The 21827-nt window shown below is 52.6% G+C and overlaps 6 protein-coding genes across 6 annotated transcripts; 2 read left to right on the top strand and 4 right to left on the bottom strand.

Moving 5' to 3' along the window:
• Positions 1–563: 563 nt before the first annotated feature.
• Positions 564–3550, bottom strand: INS49_009888 (uncharacterized protein; the record flags this gene model as incomplete). Its single annotated transcript, XM_043170616.1, has 3 exons — positions 564–1350; positions 1404–2552; positions 3420–3550. 3 exons carry the CDS (start codon positions 3548–3550, stop codon positions 564–566), a joined length of 2067 nt encoding a protein of 688 aa, XP_043025181.1.
• A 759-nt stretch (positions 3551–4309) lies between these two features.
• On the bottom strand, positions 4310–6586 carry INS49_009887 (uncharacterized protein; the record flags this gene model as incomplete). The annotated part of the gene is made up of 2 exons (XM_043170615.1): positions 4310–6087; positions 6142–6586. The coding sequence occupies 2 exons, from the start codon at positions 6584–6586 to the stop codon at positions 4310–4312; spliced, it is 2223 nt and encodes a 740-aa protein (XP_043025180.1).
• Positions 6587–7790: 1204 nt separating this feature from the next.
• Positions 7791–8891, bottom strand: INS49_009886 (uncharacterized protein; the record flags this gene model as incomplete). Its single annotated transcript, XM_043170614.1, has 1 exon — positions 7791–8891. The coding sequence occupies one exon, from the start codon at positions 8889–8891 to the stop codon at positions 7791–7793; it is 1101 nt and encodes a 366-aa protein (XP_043025179.1).
• A 2477-nt stretch (positions 8892–11368) lies between these two features.
• Positions 11369–12310, top strand: INS49_009885 (uncharacterized protein; the record flags this gene model as incomplete). The annotated part of the gene is made up of 1 exon (XM_043170613.1): positions 11369–12310. The coding sequence occupies one exon, from the start codon at positions 11369–11371 to the stop codon at positions 12308–12310; it is 942 nt and encodes a 313-aa protein (XP_043025178.1).
• A 3420-nt stretch (positions 12311–15730) lies between these two features.
• On the bottom strand, positions 15731–17833 carry INS49_009884 (uncharacterized protein; the record flags this gene model as incomplete). The annotated part of the gene is made up of 4 exons (XM_043170612.1): positions 15731–16381; positions 16471–16743; positions 16802–17646; positions 17737–17833. The coding sequence occupies 4 exons, from the start codon at positions 17831–17833 to the stop codon at positions 15731–15733; spliced, it is 1866 nt and encodes a 621-aa protein (XP_043025177.1).
• Positions 17834–20212: 2379 nt separating this feature from the next.
• Positions 20213–21611, top strand: INS49_009883 (uncharacterized protein; the record flags this gene model as incomplete). Its single annotated transcript, XM_043170611.1, has 6 exons — positions 20213–20390; positions 20469–20494; positions 20559–20595; positions 20655–20845; positions 20944–21206; positions 21269–21611. 6 exons carry the CDS (start codon positions 20213–20215, stop codon positions 21609–21611), a joined length of 1038 nt encoding a protein of 345 aa, XP_043025176.1.
• Positions 21612–21827: the final 216 nt, after the last annotated feature.

Below are 21827 nucleotides of genomic sequence, written 5' to 3'. Positions count from 1 at the left end.
ATACACCCAACACCTATACACCCAACACCTAATACCTATACACCCAAGTTACATAGTTAATTTATGTGAATAGGGTGTGTGTATTGGGCATGGCTGTTGGGTGTCGGTGTTGGGTGTGTGGAGTTTCATGTAGTTTTGGTGTTGGTGATATACCGGTGTCCCCCCCCCCCCAATACGTGTTTTTATAGGTGTGAATCTCCGTATTCTTGACAAAAACATCCGCCAGTAACGTCTGAAGCGCATTGCGAGAGTACTTGGGAAAGAAAGCATGCGCGAGCAATACCACACTGATTAGACTTATTTCTCTCGCCTAGCCAAAGCGCCCAAGTCCTCCTTCCTGCAAGACCATTTCGCCCTTGTCTCGATTTTCACCCGTTCTCTGGGCCCTTTTTGCAACGATAGCATACTAAACAGTAGATTAAAGTCGCCAAGTAGTAGTTCATTCGTTGCTCATAAAACATGAAACCATACACACGTCGCCGCCGGGCACTCATCCCCGCCTGTAGCCATTACCGCGCTCACCGTGCCACAAGGACCTCGTAAACGTCAGAAAGCGCCCGCACCTAGGAAGCGCGCTCGACAAACTCGACGCTCTCCACGAACTCGCTCTCTGCGTCGCTCCCACCATCTTCGACATCCGACTGCCCATCGTCACTGAGCTCCTCCTCCTCGATGGCCCAGTCTCTGAACCCCTGCCCCCTGATCCAGGAGATACCCTTCCTCCAACTGTCCTCCCTGACGGCCCTGGCGTCCCTCTCGTACACGGCGCCCGTGAGCATGACGGCCAGCACGAACACCCACACGTCGCCCGCCCTCATGGCCTTCCACCAGCGCCGCTTGACGCCGACCTTCCAGAGGCTGTCGACGCTGGCCCGCGCCGAGTACAGGAACACGCCGCGGCCGTGCTTGCGCTCGACCCAAGCCCAGAACCCGGCCAGGAACCCGCCGAGGAAGAAGCGCTGCGTCGCGAGGAAGGACCGCGGCAGCCACGTCTGGAAGAAGCAGATGGACGCCCAGGCGGACGAGATGGAGCCCGTGACGAAGGCGCTCATGCGCAGCGCGTTCATGACGAGCTTGTTAAGCGTCGTGAACGGGAAGTTGTACAGCGCCTTGTACCGTGGTACCAGGAAGGCGGAGTAGATGAGCAGGAAGAAGCGCGTCAGGGGCGGGAAGGAGCGCAGCCAGAAGGTCAGGAACGTGCGGCTGCACGATGGATCTTGTGGGTGCAAGGTCGCGCAGCTAAGGGCTGTGATGAGAGGGTGCGCCGGGGCCGTGAGGGGAGATATGTTCGTGAGCGTGGGCGGAAGGGTCTCCTCCTTGTTAGGGAAGAGAGTTGGTGAGACATAGGGCCTGTTTGCGAAGTTAGTTCTGCCCGCACATTGATGGAGAGGAGGTTGACTCACGGCCAATTAATCCGAGCCATCTGACCCAGGCTGTCTACCACCTCCCGCGTGCCCGGCCACTTCAAGCCCGCAGGATAGTCCTTTGGTCGCTGGTGCAAGTACGCCGATGAATTCTTCATGATGAAGTCGCCGTAGGCCGTAGGGAAGCAGTCCAGGTCAAAGACGAACGAGTGCAGGAGCTGGCCAAATGCGAACGGCTGAAGCAACCAGCTGCCGAACCACCACGGTCTCTTCTTCATCCGCCCATTCTTCTCTCTCCCCCACACCAAGCCCCCATCCTCGGCAAAGTTCCAACTAAACTCCAACGCCCGAAACATGGCATATATCGCAATAGTGACGCGCAATTGTTCAGCCGGATAGATACCCAGCGCCAGACCCGCCAGGGACGCGCCAACCGCAGGCGCATACGGCGAGGTGAGTGTATTCGCAGTCCTGGGGTTCCTCTTCCTGAACGGCTCCGCAGATGCGTCGAGGATATGCAGCCGCAGCCTGGTAAAGAAGCGGAACAGCAGCCTGTACAGGAGCAAGATGCTGCTCAGTGACAGGGATAGCCGGAAGACGGGCGACTTGTGCAGCGGCTGCTTTTTCAGCTTCGGGTCCTGCTTCTGGCCCATGAATCTCGTCGCGATCACGCCCCAGGCCTTCATCGCGACAGCGGTGGTGGCAAAGACCCGGATGGAGTGCCGCACGGCGCGCGCGTTGTAGTCGTCCGCGCCCAGGATGGCGCCAGCCCCGGCGTTCACTCCTGCGCTTGTGCTGCCCACGTCGGCGACGCTCATGTCCACTGGGGCAGTGCCTTCCTTGGCTTTTGCCTTTCCCTTCCTGTCGCTGCTGCCCCCGGTGTCACCGTTCATGATGCGGTTGACCGTCTCGACCGTAGGCACGCGCTTCTTGAGCTGGCGGGACTTGGACAAGACATATCGGTGGAGGAGGGCGTATTCGCGTGCCGAGATGGTGTACCGCAGCGTGTTGCGGAGGACTGGGTCGCTGGTGGCCTTGGCCGAGAGAGAGGCTGGAGCGGCTGGTGGTGCGGCGAGACCTCCCTGGCCTCTGCCGCTGGATGAGGAAGACATGGACCTGTCGGACCCGGGGGACGTTGGGGAGCGGGTGGTCCTTGAGGCGTATATGGAGGTGCGGAAGGTCTTGAAGCTGGACGAGACAGTCAGCTTGGGGCTGCCAGGCTTGGTGGTTGTCGTCGGAACGTAGTATTGCTGAATGATGGCTGTGTTAGAGGCGACGCCTGTGCTGTGCTGCTTCTATCTGCCTTCCTTGGTTGCTTCATTCCCCCAATGACCGAGCCGGACCTTGTCACGATGGTGTTTTGCAATGGATAACCAAACCAAGACAGAATTGCTTACGCTCGGTGCTCCTTCGGAATGCGATGGTCGCCGCCAGAGACGGCTTGTATAACAGAAATAGACTCGAGGGAGGACGCGTTTATCTTAAGAGGGGTGGGGTCGAGTCAAGACGGCGTCTTGTCGCGAGGACGGGAATATCCCGACAGTCCGGTCAGGCCGTGGTAAGAAGGGGTCGTGTGGTGTGATGATCTGTACAAAGATAGACTCGGTAAGGTCCTGGGCAGCGAGTGGGTGGGTTGGACTAGTAGGATGGCTTGGGATGGTCGTCTGTTGCTCTCACAAGGTTGCAAGGTTCGACTGGGCTCAACAGCACTGGACGGGATTGGGATTTACACGTGCCTCGGCTCTGCATGTGGCCAACCAGCCGGGGCTACCTGCTAGTCGCGGACTCACAGGCGCGTTCGTTCCACGGGTCGTTCGTTCAGCCCCCAGTCCCGGACCAGGGAGCTCCCCCTTGCAGGCTGGCAAGTCCCACAGAGCTTTGGCCCTGGCCCAATGGGAACGGCAGTCCTCAAAGTGGTTGCAGGGTCCCCTCCCCATGTTCATCCCCACATTTCCTTACGCGATGCATGATTCTTAAATCTTGGGCCCCGGACGCGATTCCCGACATCATTTCGGTCGAAGAGATCAATACGGCCACACGAGCGTGGTCACTCACGGGCCAAGCAGATCACGAGCATTGGCAAGATCCTCGCCGATGATCTGCTGCTTGCCCAAGTCGTCTCCTTTCCCGGCGCAGCAGCCGAATAAAAACAGACATGCCGGTTTGCTCTGATCCGCTCTGATCATACAGCGCGACGGGCTTAGCTCAACTCTCTGCTGCCATGACCAACGATGACCAAGGTGAACTCTACACAGTAATACCAAGGTTGCTTGATCTCTCCGAACCCTAAGCTGAGACTATCTGGTATCTCCTATTAACGACAATCGCCAAATGCCAAATGCCAAACGCTAAAAGCAAAGGCCCTCGAATTCCATCGCAGGGACGGCACTCGGTCGGACGCCCTCAAAGCCGGCCTCGTCGTGACCTCGCAGCGGCACAGGTATCCGCCGTTGTCAAAATGCTGCTGCTACTACTGCATCCGTATGTGTGTATGAGTGTATGTGTGCCTGCTTGATTGGGTAGCCTGCCTTTCCGGATATCTCTCCCCCGAAGAGGCAAGATACTGCTGATTAAACCCTTCAACACATCATTCCTAGTGTGTGCCAGTACTCCTCCTCCGCCTCCGTTTCTGCGCATCAAGACCGAAGTTAATACAACACGTTACTCCAACACCCGTCGCAATGCTTTTGTTTTTGTGCCGTGACCATTTTCTTTTTCCGCCAACCCTGAAACCAAGACAGCGGCCGCACCCGCCGAATCTGCCAAGAAACGCTTTTTTAAGACGCCGTGCAAAAACCAAGCCCTGTCGTCCCTCTTCCTGCCCTCGTACTTGCCGTGCAATTTCATCCATCCGTTCAACTTCATATCATCAAGTTCGTTCGCAGATTCTCCAAAACCGGCGACGTTGGCTCAACTTCAGGCCATAAGCGTCGCGACAGTTGGTACTACCTGCTGTCCCTAAAGGGCTCCCAAACCCGCTCGATGACAGGCGCATCTCCATTCGGCACGCATTGCTCCCTCCAGCAGACACTGTTCCAGACACCCTCGAGCAGCTGAGGTTCCTGGCTCCGCAGAGCCGCCCCGGGGTCCGGGCCTTCGTGCCGGCCAGCCATGAATTCCGAGACAAAACGCAGACGGCGGTTCTCCCGCGCTGCGACCACGTGAGGGAGAGCTCGCCGTCGGTCTTGAGCTGTCTGCCAGCCCGAAACCCCTCCAATATTGCTGCTCTCGAGTAGGAATTTCACCATCTCGAAAGGTAGGTTGAGCAGGATCCGAGAGAGTGCAGCAGCGTGCTCGAAAGGCTCCTGGTGCGACACAGCCTTTCCGTCGCCGTCGTGCTCGTCGGGGTCGAGGTCTCCGAATCTCGGCATGGATTTTCGTGACGACATTTGTGGCGGGGCCCGAATGCCGTTCACAATCTCTGGTCCTGCTGTCTCTCGAACGGGCAGAGTCGGTGGCAGACGAGCGTACCGTGTATTGTCAACTGTGGTGTCCAGGGTAAAGTTATTGGGGAAGTGGGTGATGATGAACATGATGATCTTCTCCACAAGCTCGTTCACGTAGATGCCGTGCCTGTACTGAAACGGGAAGAGGCGACCATGGGGGCCGTCCATCCTGTTGAGGACCATGACTGATTCACGCAGCGCAAACTCCACGCCCTTCTCAATTGTGTCCCAGCTCAGCAGCTTCGACGCCTCCCCGATAGCGTTGATGGAGATGTGAGGTATCTCCAACAATGCACCGGCGGCAGCGTAACCGAGAGCAAAGTGGAACTTTTCGCCGTCCGAATTGTCCGGTGCGATCTTTCCCATAGGGACGTAGCGGAAACCGTACACGTGCTTGATCGCTCTCCACATGGAGTCAGCCCGCAGGTAAGGGTCGTCCGAGGCGATGCGGACCTCATGAAGGCCATGGCGAAGGGCATTTTGCTGCTCTGCTTGCTTTTGCATGAGTTTCGCGAGGATGGGGTTCATCGACAGAATGAGCTTGTGAGCGGGCATTCGCAAGGGCGCGTCAAGTTGCCCCGGGTGTTGCGAGTTGATAGGCGTCAAGCGGTCAGGCAGGACCAGGCAAACATCGCAGTCGGCGAAGGCGGGCTTTGAGAACATGTCGTTGATTCGGTCCGTGAACATCATGGCATCGGCAATTTCGAGGCCTTCGGCGTTGAATTGCGGTTGGTTGCTCGGTGCCGGAGGAACCCTGATGCCAGGAGGAGGTCTGGGCCCCCGAAACTCCATCCCGCTATGGCCGTTTACAAACGGCATTGTGGCGCCGATTTCATCTGCCGTTCGTGAGGACTGAGATTCGTGGAAGCTGTGTGGAGTCATGGGGCCATGGTTCATGGGAACTTGCACAATGCTGTCATTCGGCGCAGCTGAAAGCATTGGTCGGCCAAACGCATCGATCCCAGGCACCGGCATCTGCTCGCGGGCCATGTTCATCGGAGGAGGGAAGGCACCTCCAGAGTTGGGGGCGGGCGACGGTGTGTTGGATCCGGGGAACCCGCCAAAGACCAGACTGCCATTGCTGGGGTGGTGCTGGTGCACAGCCCGGTGGGTGAGGTTCAGCTGTGGCAAGTGGATGGGCGCGGGAACAGGGCCTCGAAAGTGGGCAGGATGGGTGTCGGCTGGCGGAAAGGGCGGGGGAGCCACGCCGTTGTACGGGGCCGGCGACATGGCTTGGGGAGGGAAAGAGACCGACGAGGGAGCGCTTGGGGCGGTTTCTGTAAAGAAGTGTGAGAAGGAGGCTGGTTGATGTCTCTGCCATGGACTCTTACCTGGGGGTGTCAGTTCTCCGGAGGCCGGTGGAGACACGACGGCGTCTTGTGTAGCAGAACCAGCCGATACTGACTTGGGCTCCTGGTGGTTGGGTACGGCGTCGTGGTTTGCCTCGCCGGTTCCCTTTTGTTCGACTGTCTGCGCAGGCAGACCGTCGACAGCCTGTTTGCGGTCGTCTGCGTCGGTCTTGACTTCTTCTGCCTGAGCTCGGGGCTGCTCTTGGGTCGGGCTCGGAGCTGCGTCTTCACTGTTGGTTCGCAAAGGAGAGGGTAGCTGCGTAGAAGCGGTTGGTTTCTTGGGTCGACGTTGGAGATAAGGCAGAGGGATGGCAGGCTCGACGCGTTTGCGAGGTACGGGCTGCGAGGCAGCAGCCTTCCTCGCGACGGAGGGTTTGGCGAGGGTGGTCGTAGACCCCGCGGGCAACGGGGCGTTTGTAGACGCCATTGCCAAACGGATGGGCCGACAGATGGGTGAATGGATGTCTGAGACAAGGCGGACTACTGACGCAGGAGGGGCTGCAGGGCCTGATTAGAAACCCGTCGGCAGAGGATTGCGACGACGACGGGGTTCAGAGACAGGGAATCAGGCCCTGACGAGGAGGCGGAGGTGGGGAGAAAGGAATGGCGGCTGAACTGGTCAAGGCGCATCAGCAACCAGGTCGGTCAGACTGAAAATAGAGGCAGGGCGACGGTGATAGGATCCGTCGTTGTAGCTGGGGTTGTCCGTCACCGGAGACAAAATACGGTCGGTCGGTCGGAGGGGGAGGGGCAGTTTTTGGGAAGTCGTTCGGGGACCAAGGGCAGCCGAGTAAAAAGAAAAAAAGACAACAAGTGGGCGAGACTGGCGATGGACGATCGGCTCCAGCTCCGTGTGCCGTATGAATGGATGGATGCTGCTGCCTGTCTGGGCCTGTTTGTGCCAGTCTGTCTGTTTGTCTGTCTGTCTGGATATTTCAGTTGCTTCCTCGAGAAGAGAAGTAAGTGGTCGGGGCAGCGGCAGCATCAGCCTTGCCTTGCCTTGCCTTGGGCCTGGGCTTGGGGCCTTGTCATGCAGTGGGAGCTGCCCGAGCTGGATTTTTCTGCGCTCCCCGCAACCAGCAAGAAAAATTGTCGAACTCACGAAGTCCGACACGCCACCAAGACCGGGGAGCTGCAACTTGCAGGGGTTGAGCTGACTGCAGCCGCGCTGGCTGTCTGTGGTGATTATGTAAGCTTTGTACCTAGGTACATTGCCCGAGATAGCAGAGCGTCTCCATCGAAATCGCCGCTTCAACACCGCATCCTCTGCTTTTGTCGGTCACAGCTGCGGCAGTGGATGGTAACGGCAGTTTGACCACACACATATGTTCCCTGAAATGCACTCAGCATCGAAGATGGCGATCTCCCAAAGAAGAGTGTCGGAGGGCTGACAGCAGCGTCAGCAATACCCGTTTGCGGCTACGACTTGTCTGTTGGTTCTGGCATGTCCGCATCCAAATTGAAGAACCGTCACAGTACGGGATTCCTCGAGATTGACTCACGCAAGAAACAAGACAGCTTCTCAGCCACGTCGCCTTTTATTCTTTCACAAATGCATGGTTTATTCGTTTCCCTTGGGCGTTGGCCAGCAAATAGCCCGTCACCAATTAATCCTCATCACTTCAGATGCCTCATGTCAAGATCAGTCCGTCTCCTGAACCCAGCTCGACGAACTCATAATCCGGGCTCTCGTCTCCCTCTTCATCTTGTGCTTTTGCCTTCTCGGCCTCAACAGCGTCTCGCAAGGAATAAGTCGTCCGCTGCAGCAGCCACGAGATGAACCCGCCTCCTTTCTTCGCCTCGTCGTGCGTCGCTACCCAGTACTTCGCACCGCTGGCTCGCACTGCTTGGATGCCATTTAGTGCGCCTAGATTCAGCTGTGCCGTCATCCAAATGCGGATGTCGTCCAGGCCATGCAGCAACGCGAGGGTGTTGATGCCCGCGGCCCTGACGCATTCCAGATCGGATCCTTTGATCCCGTGGGGCGAGTAAATCACCGCTTCAGACTGTTTCTGTGGCGCCGTGTCCTTTGACCGCGTTGCTCGCTGGTTCGGGCTGTATCCCAAGTCGAAGGCTATTATCAACGCTGAGTGGTAGTACAGTGCATTCCCTTGAGTGATCACGCGGCCAACCCCCAGCCACGGCGGCAGCGTCCCTGTCTGGTCCACCAACACATCGCGCCAGTCTGTCGTCGAGGATGAGAATCCAGGCGTGGTTATAACAGTGTCGAAGTGCGCCCAGGACCGTATCAGGTCTGCGGCCTTTTCTGTCGCGACTATCGGCACGCCCCTGGGCAGCTCCGTCAGTGTCGCCTGATGGCAGTGGTCCGTGAACTCATGCGATATGGCCACACAGTCGATCTGCGTGGTGCCAGCGCCTGCCTTCCCATCCCCTAGCTCGGCCAGCACTTCTTCGAGCTCTTGTATTGTCTGCACGGCCGGCTCAACGACGTGCCACTGTGTAGAAAACCACGAGGCGACATCGCTCTGCGGCCCTTGCAGCCACGGGTCGATCAGTATGTTGAAACGTGAGCGGCGAGCTGACTTCTTTGATTTGGATTTTGATCCTGGAGACGCGACCACAGAGTTTGGGATTGGAAGTTGCAGCAGCCACGTTGTGTCACCGTTCAGGTGTGCCAGCACTGGTCGTGGGGATGCTAACGCACTTCTCCACGCGGCTGGGTCCTTCAGATCGACGACGCCTGGCCTGGACGAGTCTGCGCCAATGGCCATTCTGTTACTTGTAGAGATTTCAATTTTGCCTCAGGTGGTCTGTGATGAATTATGTCCCAGGCTATAAAGATATACGATGGATTGTGTGGTGGTTGGGTGGTGAAGTCAACCCTTCCAATCCCTAACTCGGCATCGGAACACAGGAAGCACTTTTGGACGACGTCACAGAGGGCTTCTCCCCTTGCAGCTTGGTGGCATCTGTTCCATCCTCCAAGGGTGCTGGTACGACAGGGATCAGCCCCGCATGACATGGCGCCGATGCCCACAACGGCTTCCGCCCGAGGCCTTGCACAATGAGCTCACGATAACATGACGAACAGAACCTATTTTCTTGAACTGAGCCCCAATGCAAAACGTGTACGCTAATGAACTAGGCTGACTCCATGGTTTCTCAGAGACTCGTTTAACCCTATGTTATACATGGTACGCAGCGAGAGACCTGTCCATACACACATTAAGACAAGGACGCAATATTTTCCCAAGCTGAAATGTAGTGCAATGTCTCTGAGTTAAGCTATAAAGTGATCTCAAAGGCAATCTGAAATTGGTGGACTGGCATGCTTGCAGTGTCGGTCACATACCATTGGCTTGTATTGTGGGATGAGAGAAATCTAAACCTCGGCTTGGTCTGCAAGACAACCATTGCGCTTAGCAGATGTAAATTTGTTAAAATCGGGGCCTGGGATGTTATCTGGAGTGATTAGCATGATTTACCTGAGGTTATTTTCGGAATTTTTATGAGGATCTTGTCTCTATTCTATTGTTTCTTAGGCATTTTACCAAGAGTTTACCTTTTCCTTAAGAGAGGGGATATTCACATCCACAGAGATGGGTGGTATGTCCATAATGTACCCTGCAACCAGTGCCCTGCATAACCGCCATCGCCACCTAAGTTAATTTAACCACCCTGTATTTACACTGTGTTAAATCAACTGATTATTTATTAAGATTAATTAATTTAGCATTATAAATAATATTTAATCACTTAAATATCATTTTTCTAATGTTGTAATAATAACATAAGTTTTAAATTACTTTAATTTAAAGTTATAATGGTAAATTAATTAATAATAATAATAATAATAATTATTAAGGCCGTCTTAGCGATAATAATAGCAAAGAAAATATTTAAAATAAAATTATTATAAAATAAGTAATTTACGCCTTAAAAAGTATAAAAAAGCTATATTAATAATAAAAATGCCGCATTATATTATATTAATTTAAATATAAGGCGTTAATTATATACTAATTATAATATATTAAGATATATTATTTATGTTTATAAATATAAATATCTCCTTTCTTCCTTAAAGCTTTTTGCTTTAATATATTTAATATTTAAATAATTGAAAATATTAACTTTAATTATTATGTTAAATAAAAGTTCATTATTAAAAGTTATTATGCACACTACTTTAGATAGCAAGGCACTTCATTGGTTTGGCTTTAGTACAAAGAGGAGTCATTGGAGTATACTGCTCCACAGCAGGGCCTAAATGAGATTTGAATTTGTGGTTTTAAGGTAATGCATTTGGATGTTTACATCTAGGACTATGTTAACATGGATCACTTCCCTAAATACAGACTCAGGAATAAATACTGCAAAGACAATGATCCGGTTGCAGCCGTGCTAAAGAGCCTTTCTATGATGTTCTCAACCTCACAACGTGGATTGTCTGGATACAGTGAGTCTCTGGAAAAATCTGGTGACGGGTGCTTAAAGCAAGCCAGGTTTGTCAGCTAAGCCATCTCGCTATAATGAGGAAGCCGGGAGCATTATGCGGCTGAATGCATTGCCAGCAGACCCGAGCATGGGCAACACTTTCCCTGACCACGCCCTCAAGCAGCAGTATCTTGCTTATCCCCTAGATATAGCTGTCTTCAACTGTTTTCATATGTCCACCAGAAGGAAGTTCTGCTTCATCAATAGTACCTCTGAGTAGGGATTAGTACCCGTGTCATATCAATGTATGTCATTAAAGTTTCTAACTGTGCTCAAAAGGAGCATCCACACTAGCAGGCAGCCCCACAAATATCCTCCTCCAGCATGTACAACATCTAGCAGCCGATCTATAATATATAATTTATGTTGTCCTTCTAATTGTATTCATTACTCATGCATCGCAGTTGATGTGGACGGCGGTTGGGGCATTACTCTAGCGTTGCCTCTCGGAATTCAGTTTCCGAATAGCGTCGCGCATGATTACCTGATTGCCTGCTTAGGACTATTTCGCCGGCATTTACTCATTTAAACGGGAGGCAGCTCAACCCAAATCAAAGTACAATTTCCGAGTCGCCTGCAAGGTCAATTAGTGTCCGAATCTAACCTCTTGACCTCTTCGTACTTCCTCAATCACTTCAAACTTCCTAGCTTGACAAATTGCTGGTTATACTTTCAGTTCCAAACGATTTACACGATGTTGTCAAACAAATTGGCCATAGGCACGCTTTCGTTAGGTCAACATCCATCACACATGCTGGATCAAAAGATACGGACTCTAGCACAACATGGCTTCTCTGGAGTGGAAGTGGTCTACAAGGACCTCGAGATCTATGCAAAGTCCCGCAGTCTCTCACTGATCGCCGGGGCGAAAGCAATCAGACAGCTATGCGACGAACTCAATCTCGAAATTCTATCGCTAGCCCCCTTCGAAAACTTCGAAGGCGACAACTCCACACTCGACCAAAGACTGCAAGAGGCGCAGCGATGGATAGAAATTGCGAGGGTCCTGAGAGCAACCTACCTTCAGGTACCAGGACACTATGGTGCTAGTTGCTCAGGCGACGAGAATGTCATCGTGTCTGATCTGCGGCGGCTGTCCCACCTGGGGAGTGCGAAGGAACCCCTCGTGTCCATTGCCTACGAGCCCATGTCCTGGTCCACCCACATCTCCACCTGGCAGTCGACACTCCGCGTTATCAAGGCAGTCGATTGCTCTAATTTTGGGCTGTGCCTAGATAGCTTTCACATTCTCACGAAGCTCTGGGGCAGTCCGCACCATGCATCGGGCAAATATCCAAATGCGGATGCCGATCTGGCGGCTTCACTGGCAAGCTTCAAGAAGGACTTCCCTATCGACAAGCTGTTCTACGTCCAGCTGTCCGACGCCGAGAGGTTCGACCCAGTCTTCTCGCGAGAGCATCCGTGGTTCGTCGAGGGCGAGGCGGCAGAATTCACGTGGTCGAAGCATGCCAGACCATTTCCCGGCGAAACCAATCTCGGCGGATACTTGCCTGTGGGGGAGTTTCTGAAGGCCTGCGTGGTTGACACGGGCTTTAAGGGCTGGATCAGTATGGAAATATTCGACCGTAAAATGCGCGATGCCGGGTTTAAAATCGATGATGCTGCCACAAGAGCGACCTCGTCGTGGGCTACGCTGTTACGCGAAGTTCGATCACCTCATTCTAGGCTATAATAGAAACTACAGAATACATAGCTCATTCGGGAAGTGCGAAGGTAAATCCTCTTGTGTCCACTTACTTTTACTATGTAGCCTAGGTATAGCCCTGTGGGTGTGAGCAGTATTTTAAATAGAGGTAATCACAAGAGGTTGGCAACCTCCCAACTCCGAAGACCCATCTAATGGCAGCTACAAGATTTGCAATGAACGACGAAAAGAAAAGTACCGCTGCTGGCATGAGTGTTCCCATCATAGCCATGCTTGTCAGCGTCAAACACCGTCCAGGATGGTGGTGGGTTAGAACTGAATGGTTAATATAAACACAGCCTGGGCCTGTTAAGCAGATAAAGTCTAACGCACCAGGACAGCTAACGCACCTCTCCGCAACTCATAAATAATCTGTCTCTCCCAGAGAAGTTACGCAGATGATACTCAGAGTAAGAATGCGAACTTCAATTGCCCCAGGGCGGTTGACGGACTGTACTAATAATAAATGAAGAAAGTCAATATCGTCAAAAGAAAAGATATACACAAAATTCGCAGCGCTCGCTCACAGCACTCTCATGAGCCTGGCTATGAGCCTGGCTATGAGCCTGGCTATGAGCCTGTGCCATCCTCAATCAATGGTCCCTTCTCAGCATAAGCCTCCCCATGTAGCCCTGTGCATCTTCTCCACAGCCACACGCTCCTGATCCGCATCAGACTCTTCTCCCAGCCAAAGCAGACGCGTTCGTACAAGAGCCAGGGACTGGGACCGGTTCTGGAGCTGGTGCCGGCATCGGCACTGGAACTGGGACTGGCTTCGGTTCTGGTGCTGGCGCTGGCACGGGGACTGGGACCGGGACTGGCTCTGGTACTGGCGTTGGAGTTGGTACGGGTACCATCACTGTTGTTGTTGATGCTGATGCTGACGGGCACGGGTGGTGGTGATGGAAACCCCGAGCGTCAAGCGTATCCGACCTCCCGCACGGATGTGGGAGTAGATTGCGCTCATCGTACTGTGAGGCCTCGCTAACGCCGCCGCCACGGACAATTCTAGTAACTCTTTCTGGTGATACTCTTTCCAGCGCGGGTATTTCTTGCCTGTGGGCTTTTGTGTAAGCTTCTGGCTCATGTACTGAGACAGGAACGACTGTAGAAGACTCACTCGACCGGCGCAGCTGATACGAGGAGGAATACGGAAACAAGGAGAGCGAGAGTGCTTGTTGCGAGCTTCATCTTGACTTATGTAAGGAGGTGAATCACAGCTGTTGAGTGATATACCAAGTATTGTGTGCCAATCTGCGTTGTATTCAGAAACCGATGCTAAGGGTAGATCCTCAGCAATTGTGAAGACAACAGGGCTGAACTTATAGATCAGAGAAGTTGATATGGCGACGGCAACATGGACGTCTTGTGTATTACTATGTCCAAGTTTACACCAAAGGATCTCACGATTGAAAATTGTAATCCGTCATCTTTTAAGTCGTGTTCGCGTTCAAGATGCCTTTCCTCGGCTTATGGACTCCAATCGGCGTATAATATATATCTCACAGTGTGCGCGGGTCATTCGGCCTGGGAATGTTGGGATTTTCCCCAAAACGGAGCTGCCTCGGTCTACCGGGCTGTATTTCCGCACTCCGCCTTGGCCTGCTGGTTACCCATGACGTACAGAGGTCGGAAATTCTCCCTTGTGACATTCCTTGGGAGAACAGGGAAATCTTACCACGTTTCGTCCTAAATGCGGCTACTTCGTCCCATGTTGGCAGCGAACGGGTGGTCTGCTCTACCTCGTCCCGTTTAGTAACGTTCGAAGTACGCCTTGCCATTGAATAAAATAGTTCCGTGTATTAAGGACCTATCGGGTTTGTACTTTCTTTTTGTCCTTGGTATCCGTCATGGATAGAAGAAACCGGAAAGGCGTTTAAGCTCTTGCGCAAAGCGCAGCCTTAACTCAGTTGCAGTTAACTTATCTGCAGCCCTGACCATAATACCCTAATCGACACACGCATGTAGAATATAAGCTTTAGGGGCCGCATGAACGATCGACTGCCTTCAGTGATACCTACAGAGCTGAAGGCTAAATGGCCTATTGGCTTAGCCACTAAGTTGTCCTCTTCACCGGCACAGATCACCTCCTGTGGTCTGCCAGGCAGCAGCGAGGATGCCCGCCTACCCCGTACAAAGTCCTTATCTCATTCTGTTTAGACTTTAACGCCAACAAAAGGATTGCGCTTAATGTGGGAAAATCTTTCTATGTAAACAGAAGAGGGGCAAAACAGAAAAGTATTCCTCTTTATTTGTGACTATGTGCAGTGAACAAGGGTTGCAGTAAATGAGAAGTACACACTATGCCCCACATATTAACAAGATGCCCTCTGGACCCTTCTGCCAGAAGTCACTCAGGAGCAGATTATGATACAGAATCAACAAGTTGAAGAATTTGCATAGTGGCGCGAATGGCGTCCATCCCAGTCTGTTAACTTTGAGGAGTCTCCGTGCTCATGAGAACAGATTTTCTCCTCGGAGATTTACCGACAATACCTCAGACGCTTAAACGAAAATACCCGGCCGACGGGCCCCGAAAGACATGGGAGCGACCGCGCCTGTGCGTTCGTGAGCCGCGAGACCTCCCCCTGGAGCCATACTTTCCGCGAGCGGTCCATCAACATACCCGCTCATGGACAGCAGAAACATGCTGGTAATTGTGCTTAAAGGGAGTTTGGTCTCTCCCTGATACTGCCGTATGTTGCTAACTTCGGATGTGCCCCAGGAAGGAAGCCTTGATTTTGCCAACCCACTTATAGCCAGTAATGTGCTGAATGACTTTGACTGGGACTACTTCCTCCATGGTAATGAATGTAACGCCGCCGAGGAGGACTTTTCTGCAGCCTCAAACTGCATGGATCCGGAATTCGAGATCTAGAAGCTTTCGTTAGAGTCTACTGGGGGTGGCTCCGGCCTGGGCGGAGTATGCACTTCATCAGTCTCACAAGTCGCACACGCAGGTGCCACGACCTTGGGACACATCTCGTATTGGTCGGCTCGAAGAGTGGCATATGCAGGAGCGGCTAGTCTTCAGTGTAGTGTGGCATGTGCCTATGCATTTTGATGAGACTTTTTCCCTCCTTCGATCTCTTACCCTTTCTAGGCTGAATACCCGCAGCAGTAGCTCACAATGAAGACTTTATGGCGCACTTTTAGCTCCCTGGGTGCCGACTATTACAGCTGTAAGTGTTTCAACCCCTGTTAGCACCAGCAGCAGAGCGGTCTAGCAGTAGGCGTGAGTAAAGCTGGTTATTTATACTTAAGCACTTGACCTTAATGTCTTTTCTTTTTTTTTAAAAAAAAAAAAAAAAACAAGTTATAAGGTCTTGCAGTATATAATTAAAGAGAGATGGGTGCAATATAAACTAATTATGTGTACGTAAGCTAAAACGAGGTTCTTTCAAAGGACTATGCCCGGCAAAGGCGTCCATTTTGGGTTGGCAGCCCCTCCAGCTGATTAATCACACGCCAGTTCTCACTCCCAACAGTATGGTGGGCATAGAAGAGCCCGGTGGGGTCGATCCTCTGCTTGAACCTATACAGACGATCATATGTGCTTCCAAAGAATGAATGCTGCCACTCAGGTTCCAGGATATCAGCCTCGCTGGCGTAAGCCCCCTCGGTAATTCCCCGCAGCGGCCTGAGCCACTTGTTGGTGAAGCTAAGGCTCAGGTCTGAGACGGCGGCCAGCGACAGGCCACTGCCCCAGGAGAGCGCCGAGATGAGGTGTAGCCCCGCGGTGCGCCACGCCGGGTTCACGGCGTTATCCTGCGGGCACCCGGCCGGGCTCGCACCGATGCCGTAGCCGACGAAGCTGACCCCGCCGCGGTCGAACAGGTCCCTGATGGCGCCGTGCGTCTCGTCCAGCTTGGCCGCGTCCAGCAGGTTGGCCGCGGGCACGAGGCGGCTGCCGCTGCGCGACGTCGTCCAGCCCACCGCCTCGGCGTCCGTCAGGGCCTGCCACGCCGGCAGGTAGCGGTCGAACTCCCTCCACGTCGCGTTCACCTGGATCCCGAGCTCGGACCACGCCTGGAACAGCGGCGCGAGCTGTTCCCGGTGCTGCGCGTTGGTGGTGTTCGGGGCGAACCAGCCGCTCATGATGAACGAGACGTCGTCGTCGCCCCCCCGCGGGGGCGATGATGAAGTACTCGTAGTGTCCGGCGGCGTTGTATGTGGATGTTGCCCAGGTAGATCTTGATTGCCTCCCAGATTGTGGCACTGGTGACGTTGCCGGCGGGGGCGAGGACGAAGCTCACGACGGAGGCTGAGGATAGTTTTGGGGCGACCTTGATGGTCCAGGAGGTGGTGATGCCGAAGGTGCTGGCACCTCCGCCCCGGAGAGCCCAGAAAAGCTCGGTATTCTGCGTCTCATTGGCAGTGACGAAGCGCCCGTCTGGTGTCACGACGTCGACGCTCAGAGCCTAGGAGTTATTTAGCTGTGGGCCAAGTAGCTTGTAGCAGTGACCTTGGTCGGCTTACCTGATCAGCACCCAGCCCAAGACTGGAAGACATCGGCCCATGCCCTCCGCCAGCCATGTAGCCACCTCCAGCAGCAACAGTAGTACACAAGCCGCCGACGCCTGTCACTCCGTATTCGTCTGCAGCTGCGAACAACTCCTTGTTTTCGAGCCCAGAGCCGATCTTCAGGGCTGGCCCAGAATAAGTCGAGGTCCTGTAGTTCTCGTAGAACTGGACGTCCTTCCAAGAGCTCATCCAGATAGAGAGGGCCCCAGCTCCAGCAGAGCGGCCGTTGAAGTCGTGACCGGTGTTCTTGACGACCAGGCGGAGGTTCAGGTTCCGGGCGAGATTGACTGCGAGCTGGATCTGGGCGACGTTGGTGGCGTTGACGACATAGGATGGATATCCTCCCAGGGTGCAATTTCCAGTCGGCTCGTTGGCCTCGATCTCGGGCGGGATGCAGGTCGAGCCCTCCCACATCGGGAACATAACGTCTGACGGACTCTCGATGTGCAGGTCGACGTTAGCCCATTGCTCTGTCACTCGGGCGCACTCGTTGGCGTCGTAGTTCCCCCATGAGTCGTAGCACACAGACGCAAGGGGCACATTTTGTGTGATTGCGCCCCCAGTCAGGACATTGAAAAGTCCCCAGATCGTCCTGCCCGGCCACAGGGAATCGCCCGGAGCTGCCTTGCACCGGGCCAGTGCGGCACGCTTCTGTGATGGGCTGTCGTTGGCAAATGCGAACAGCGAGATTGTTGAGATGCCCTCTGCCGTAAGATTGGCCAGGACGGTGTCTGTGAGCACAAATTCTCCGGCAACTACCTCCCCTGCCGGCACGATGGTGGCATGAGCCTGGTCCGCGGCTTGAAACTGGGCGTCAGTAAAACTGTTTTTGAGCTGTATCCAAGACAAACGAGGATTGATTGGAGGTCACGTGAAGTGCATGTACTCACATATGGTTGCGCTGCTATCGAAAGTCATCTGCGCCGCAGCCAGTTGGCTGAGCTGCAAAGACGCGCCCAAGGCGAATGCCCTGAAGATGCTAGGCATTGTGTCGACGCTGTGGGTGCAGCAGATGCCAGAACAGACAAGCAAAAGAGTGGCTAGGAGAACAGGGATGCTGACGAGGGTTGTGAGGCGGCCACCGGCAAAGGCTCTGGTTTTATGAAGGGGCGCGGGGAGATATGCTGGTGGAAGCAACATCCTGAGCCTTGCTCGACTCGACCTAGCTTGGTAGACGGCAAATAAATTTATGAGCGCTCCGGTGTGGTGATCTCCAGCAGGCCCCAGTTTATCTGCATTTGTGGTTGAAGGTGGATGATATGGACTGAGGCTGGTGCAGATAGGTGGATAATGTATAACCCATTGGAGAACTCACCGAGAACTGGTTCTTGTCGGCCATTCATCGTAGAATGACCTGATCCCGGACCGAGACCACTTTTCCACCCTCCCCCCCCCCCAACTGTGCCGCCAACCGCTTTTGAGATGTGATCGTCTCCGTAAGTCCGTCACTGCAGTGAGGGGATGTGCCCTGGCGGTTGTTACGCGGCTAATCGGGCGAGGATTACACGGCATGTGGACGATGTAAATGGCCCTGGTATGTAAATTAATTTGGTCGTTTCACAATCTTCCAAGGCATCTGGGCTCCTTCGAGAACGTGGAGAATACTCTCATATGCAATCAATCGTTCCATTTTGGCGCTAGTGACCTACACATAACACCTCACACCCTTTTTCCATCACACTTCCATTTTCAACTATTTTCACCTTTTATATAATAAATACTTTTTTAATTTAATTATACCCTATATTAAAAGATAGCTATTTCTTTTTTGCTTCTTTTAATATTTATTTAAGGAGGGTAAAGGGAGTATTAAATATATAAGGTATGTTAATATTTAATTTTAAAAAAGAATTTAAAATTTTAAGGTAGTAATAATTTTAAATAAATTTAGTTAAATTCATACTATTAAAATTAATAATTTTAATATAACTCTTTAATTTCACCCCCTTTTTAATTTCTCTTTAATTTAAGTTATTTTTAACTTTAATTTAAATGTAAATTTCTCCTTTTCCATATACCCAATTTAATAGCAGAGAGAAGAAATGAAATTAGAAAAGAAGCAGCTTTCTTTTCATATATATTTTAAATAGATTGAAGTAAAATTAAAAAGTGCGTATAAAAAAGGTGTGAGGTGTTAAATGTAGGTCGTTAGCGCCAAAATGGAACGATTGATTGCATATGAGAGTATAGACTATGTCTTCACCTGCAGTAGCGGGCTTTCAACTCAGGGGAGATCTTCCCCGGCGGGCCAGTGCCTGCATTTGGCAGTTGGTTCATCAGCACACAAAGAGGAAAGGAGTACCCACACTAATCTGCTATCTGCAATGTTTCTAATTAATTCCTCTTCGCCCCCGCATCTGCGGAATGTTTCTAGCCCAGCGGCGAGACGGGCCCGGAGGGTTTATGGCATCCCCGGAAGACGGACAAGGCTCGCTCACATGTTTGCGTATGCACGGTCTTTTTCGATGCCAAGTCCATGAAAATAAATGGAGACAGCGTGGTGTTGGTAGCAGCCAGATGGATATCCATTGGGTGTCGCGAACATGTGACTGGTCACAAATCGGCCAGCTCGCCACCTACTATGCACAGCTGGTAAGGATTGCACAGTTCGGCCGAGACGGTCAGCGTGATCGGTCGATTCAGTGTTCTGGGCTCGCCTTCTCCCAGGGAGAGCGAGGAAAAGGGTCTCCATTGAAAGGGCGAGAGTGGTGACTAACAGACCGGTGAGAGTACCCGTGTCATTTCAGGTATGCGCCTCCTCCTCGGTCGAAGATCTGCAGACTCTCAATTCATCCGGGCTCAGTCGTTCAACAAGCCATGGCTGGAGGACGCTTCGAGCCTGCGAAAGCGACACTTGGGTGTCATTGGAGATGGAGGAAGTGTGCGTTTTCTAAATGAGCGTTTTCGAAAAGATTGCAAACAACGCTCAAGTGGTAGGTTGCCGCCCGTTGGTAGTTGCGGAAAGGATGCCAGGCCCTCACAAGGGGCCTGCAGACGGCAGCGCATTTCAACCTGCCTCCCGCCGTCGAAGTTGCGTGTGCCGAGAAATGCCATATGAGACGAGGAGGGCAGCGCTACTACTCTGGGTATGAGTGGTATATGAAACGAAAATTTCCGCAATATCGCAATGCAGGTTCGTCGCTGTGGAAATCAAATCCCTACGTTTGCCCCAGTTGAACTGAAATGCTGTTCTTCGTTCGTTCAGAGGACACTTTGATTTTGCAAAACATTTTCTTGAAAGCCCGGATGCTCGCGTCGTTAAACATGACGGTGTTTGCCTCTCTGGTTCAGGTCATTGCTTGATTCATTTTGCGCTCCACACCCTGGGGCACAGATTGTCGACTTTATCTTAAAGGACCGGGGAACATGGCGGGTCCGGTCGATCTCCCGCCTCTCCAGACCCGCTGGCAGGATGTCAGTACCATCCCCACAACGCATTTTCAACAGACGATGCTGGCTGTGATGTACCTCGTCGCAGCCGTTGCCTACCTCACGTATGGCTTGCGGATGTACAGCAGGATTTCCTCCAAGCAAACGGGGCTCGGTAAGTACGAACAGACTATGCAAAATCTCTGGTGACTCGTTAGTGCGCCAAGTTGCTGACCACTTCTCTTCCTTCTAGAAGATTGGCTGATGTCTGCAGCTACGGTGAGCGGCTCCTCTACCCTTGCGTGGCATCTCTCCTCGTGCTAACTTCTTATCGTGCGGACAGGTCCTATCAATTGCCTTCATGCCTGTCACGTATTTCTGTAAGTGTCTCCTCGATAAGCAAACTTGTACACTGTCTAATCAACCTGCGATTTCATAGACTTCAAGTATACATATGCGGGCTTCCCTGTCTCCGAGGTACCGAAGACTTTCGACCCAACACCGGCATTGTTTTGGACGTGGGTTGTCGGTTTGTTATACAACCCCATCTTAGCTTTGGTGAAGTCATCAGCTTTGGTTTTCATGTTGAGAATCGCGGGGCACAAGATTGGAATTAGGTGGGCGATATATGTGAGTCCAATCCATCGTTGAAGGCTTACGGGGATCCAGGCCTGTCCGACTCAGTCAAACTTGAGGGTTCGAACTGTGATACTGACTTGTGCTTATAGATCATCAACACCATCAACATCTGTCTCATGATATCTACCTTTCTCGTCGTCATCTTTCAGACCATCCCGATCGCCGCTTACTGGGACAAGACCTTGCCAGTCCAGCGCAGCATAGATGCTGCATCATTCGGAATGTCTACTTTCATCATGACGATAGTGACTGATGTTCTCGTCTTGGCGATACCGATATGGGCGTTCATAGGGATGAAGGTCAGCCTTGCAACAAGGATCGGAGTCATCATGATCTTTCTTACTAGCGGGTTGTGAGTATCCCCACCCACCTGTTGCCGTTGGGTAGCTCTAACGTCTTCCTCTTGGGTTGTAGCGTCACGATAATCGGAATCCTGAGGGTTATCGCATTCTCCCACTTCTTCTGGACCCCCGGCTACGACTTCGCAAACACATGGGGTCCAAGCTACAGCGCAATCGAGATCAACCTTGCCATCACGGCGGCGTGCGTACCAGCCCTGCGCCCGTCGTTGCGGAAGTGGTTCCCCCAGTTCTTCCGCAACTCTAGCAGTAAGCAGTCTGGTCCTTACCAGAAGCAGCGCTACTACGGAGAGGGGAGGAGTGCAAATTCAAGGAGCATCCAGATGCAGAGCATGGGCCAAACGCGAGCCGAGGGCCGAATCGCCCTCAGAAAGCCAAGAGGAGATTTTCAAATCTAATGGTACTATGAAGACAACGACTGTAAGACATTGTGCCTCTTTCAACTCGATTTGACACGCTGACACGCTACAGGTCAATGTGATCTACGACGATAGAACCGTATCAGCTCGGGATTCTACCGAAGCTGATAGGATCAAAACATAGTAGGTCAAAAAAAAATAAAATAAAAAAAATAAAAATAAAAAGGATCGGCTCTTTGAAAGATAACACCTAGG

The sequence above is a fragment of the Diaporthe citri genome, assembly GCF_014595645.1.
Source record: "Diaporthe citri strain NFHF-8-4 chromosome Unknown scaffold_4, whole genome shotgun sequence".
Lineage (NCBI taxonomy): Eukaryota > Fungi > Ascomycota > Sordariomycetes > Diaporthales > Diaporthaceae > Diaporthe > Diaporthe citri.
The sequence above is the reverse complement of the archived record's forward strand: the minus strand, read 5'-3'. Positions and strand labels throughout refer to the sequence as shown.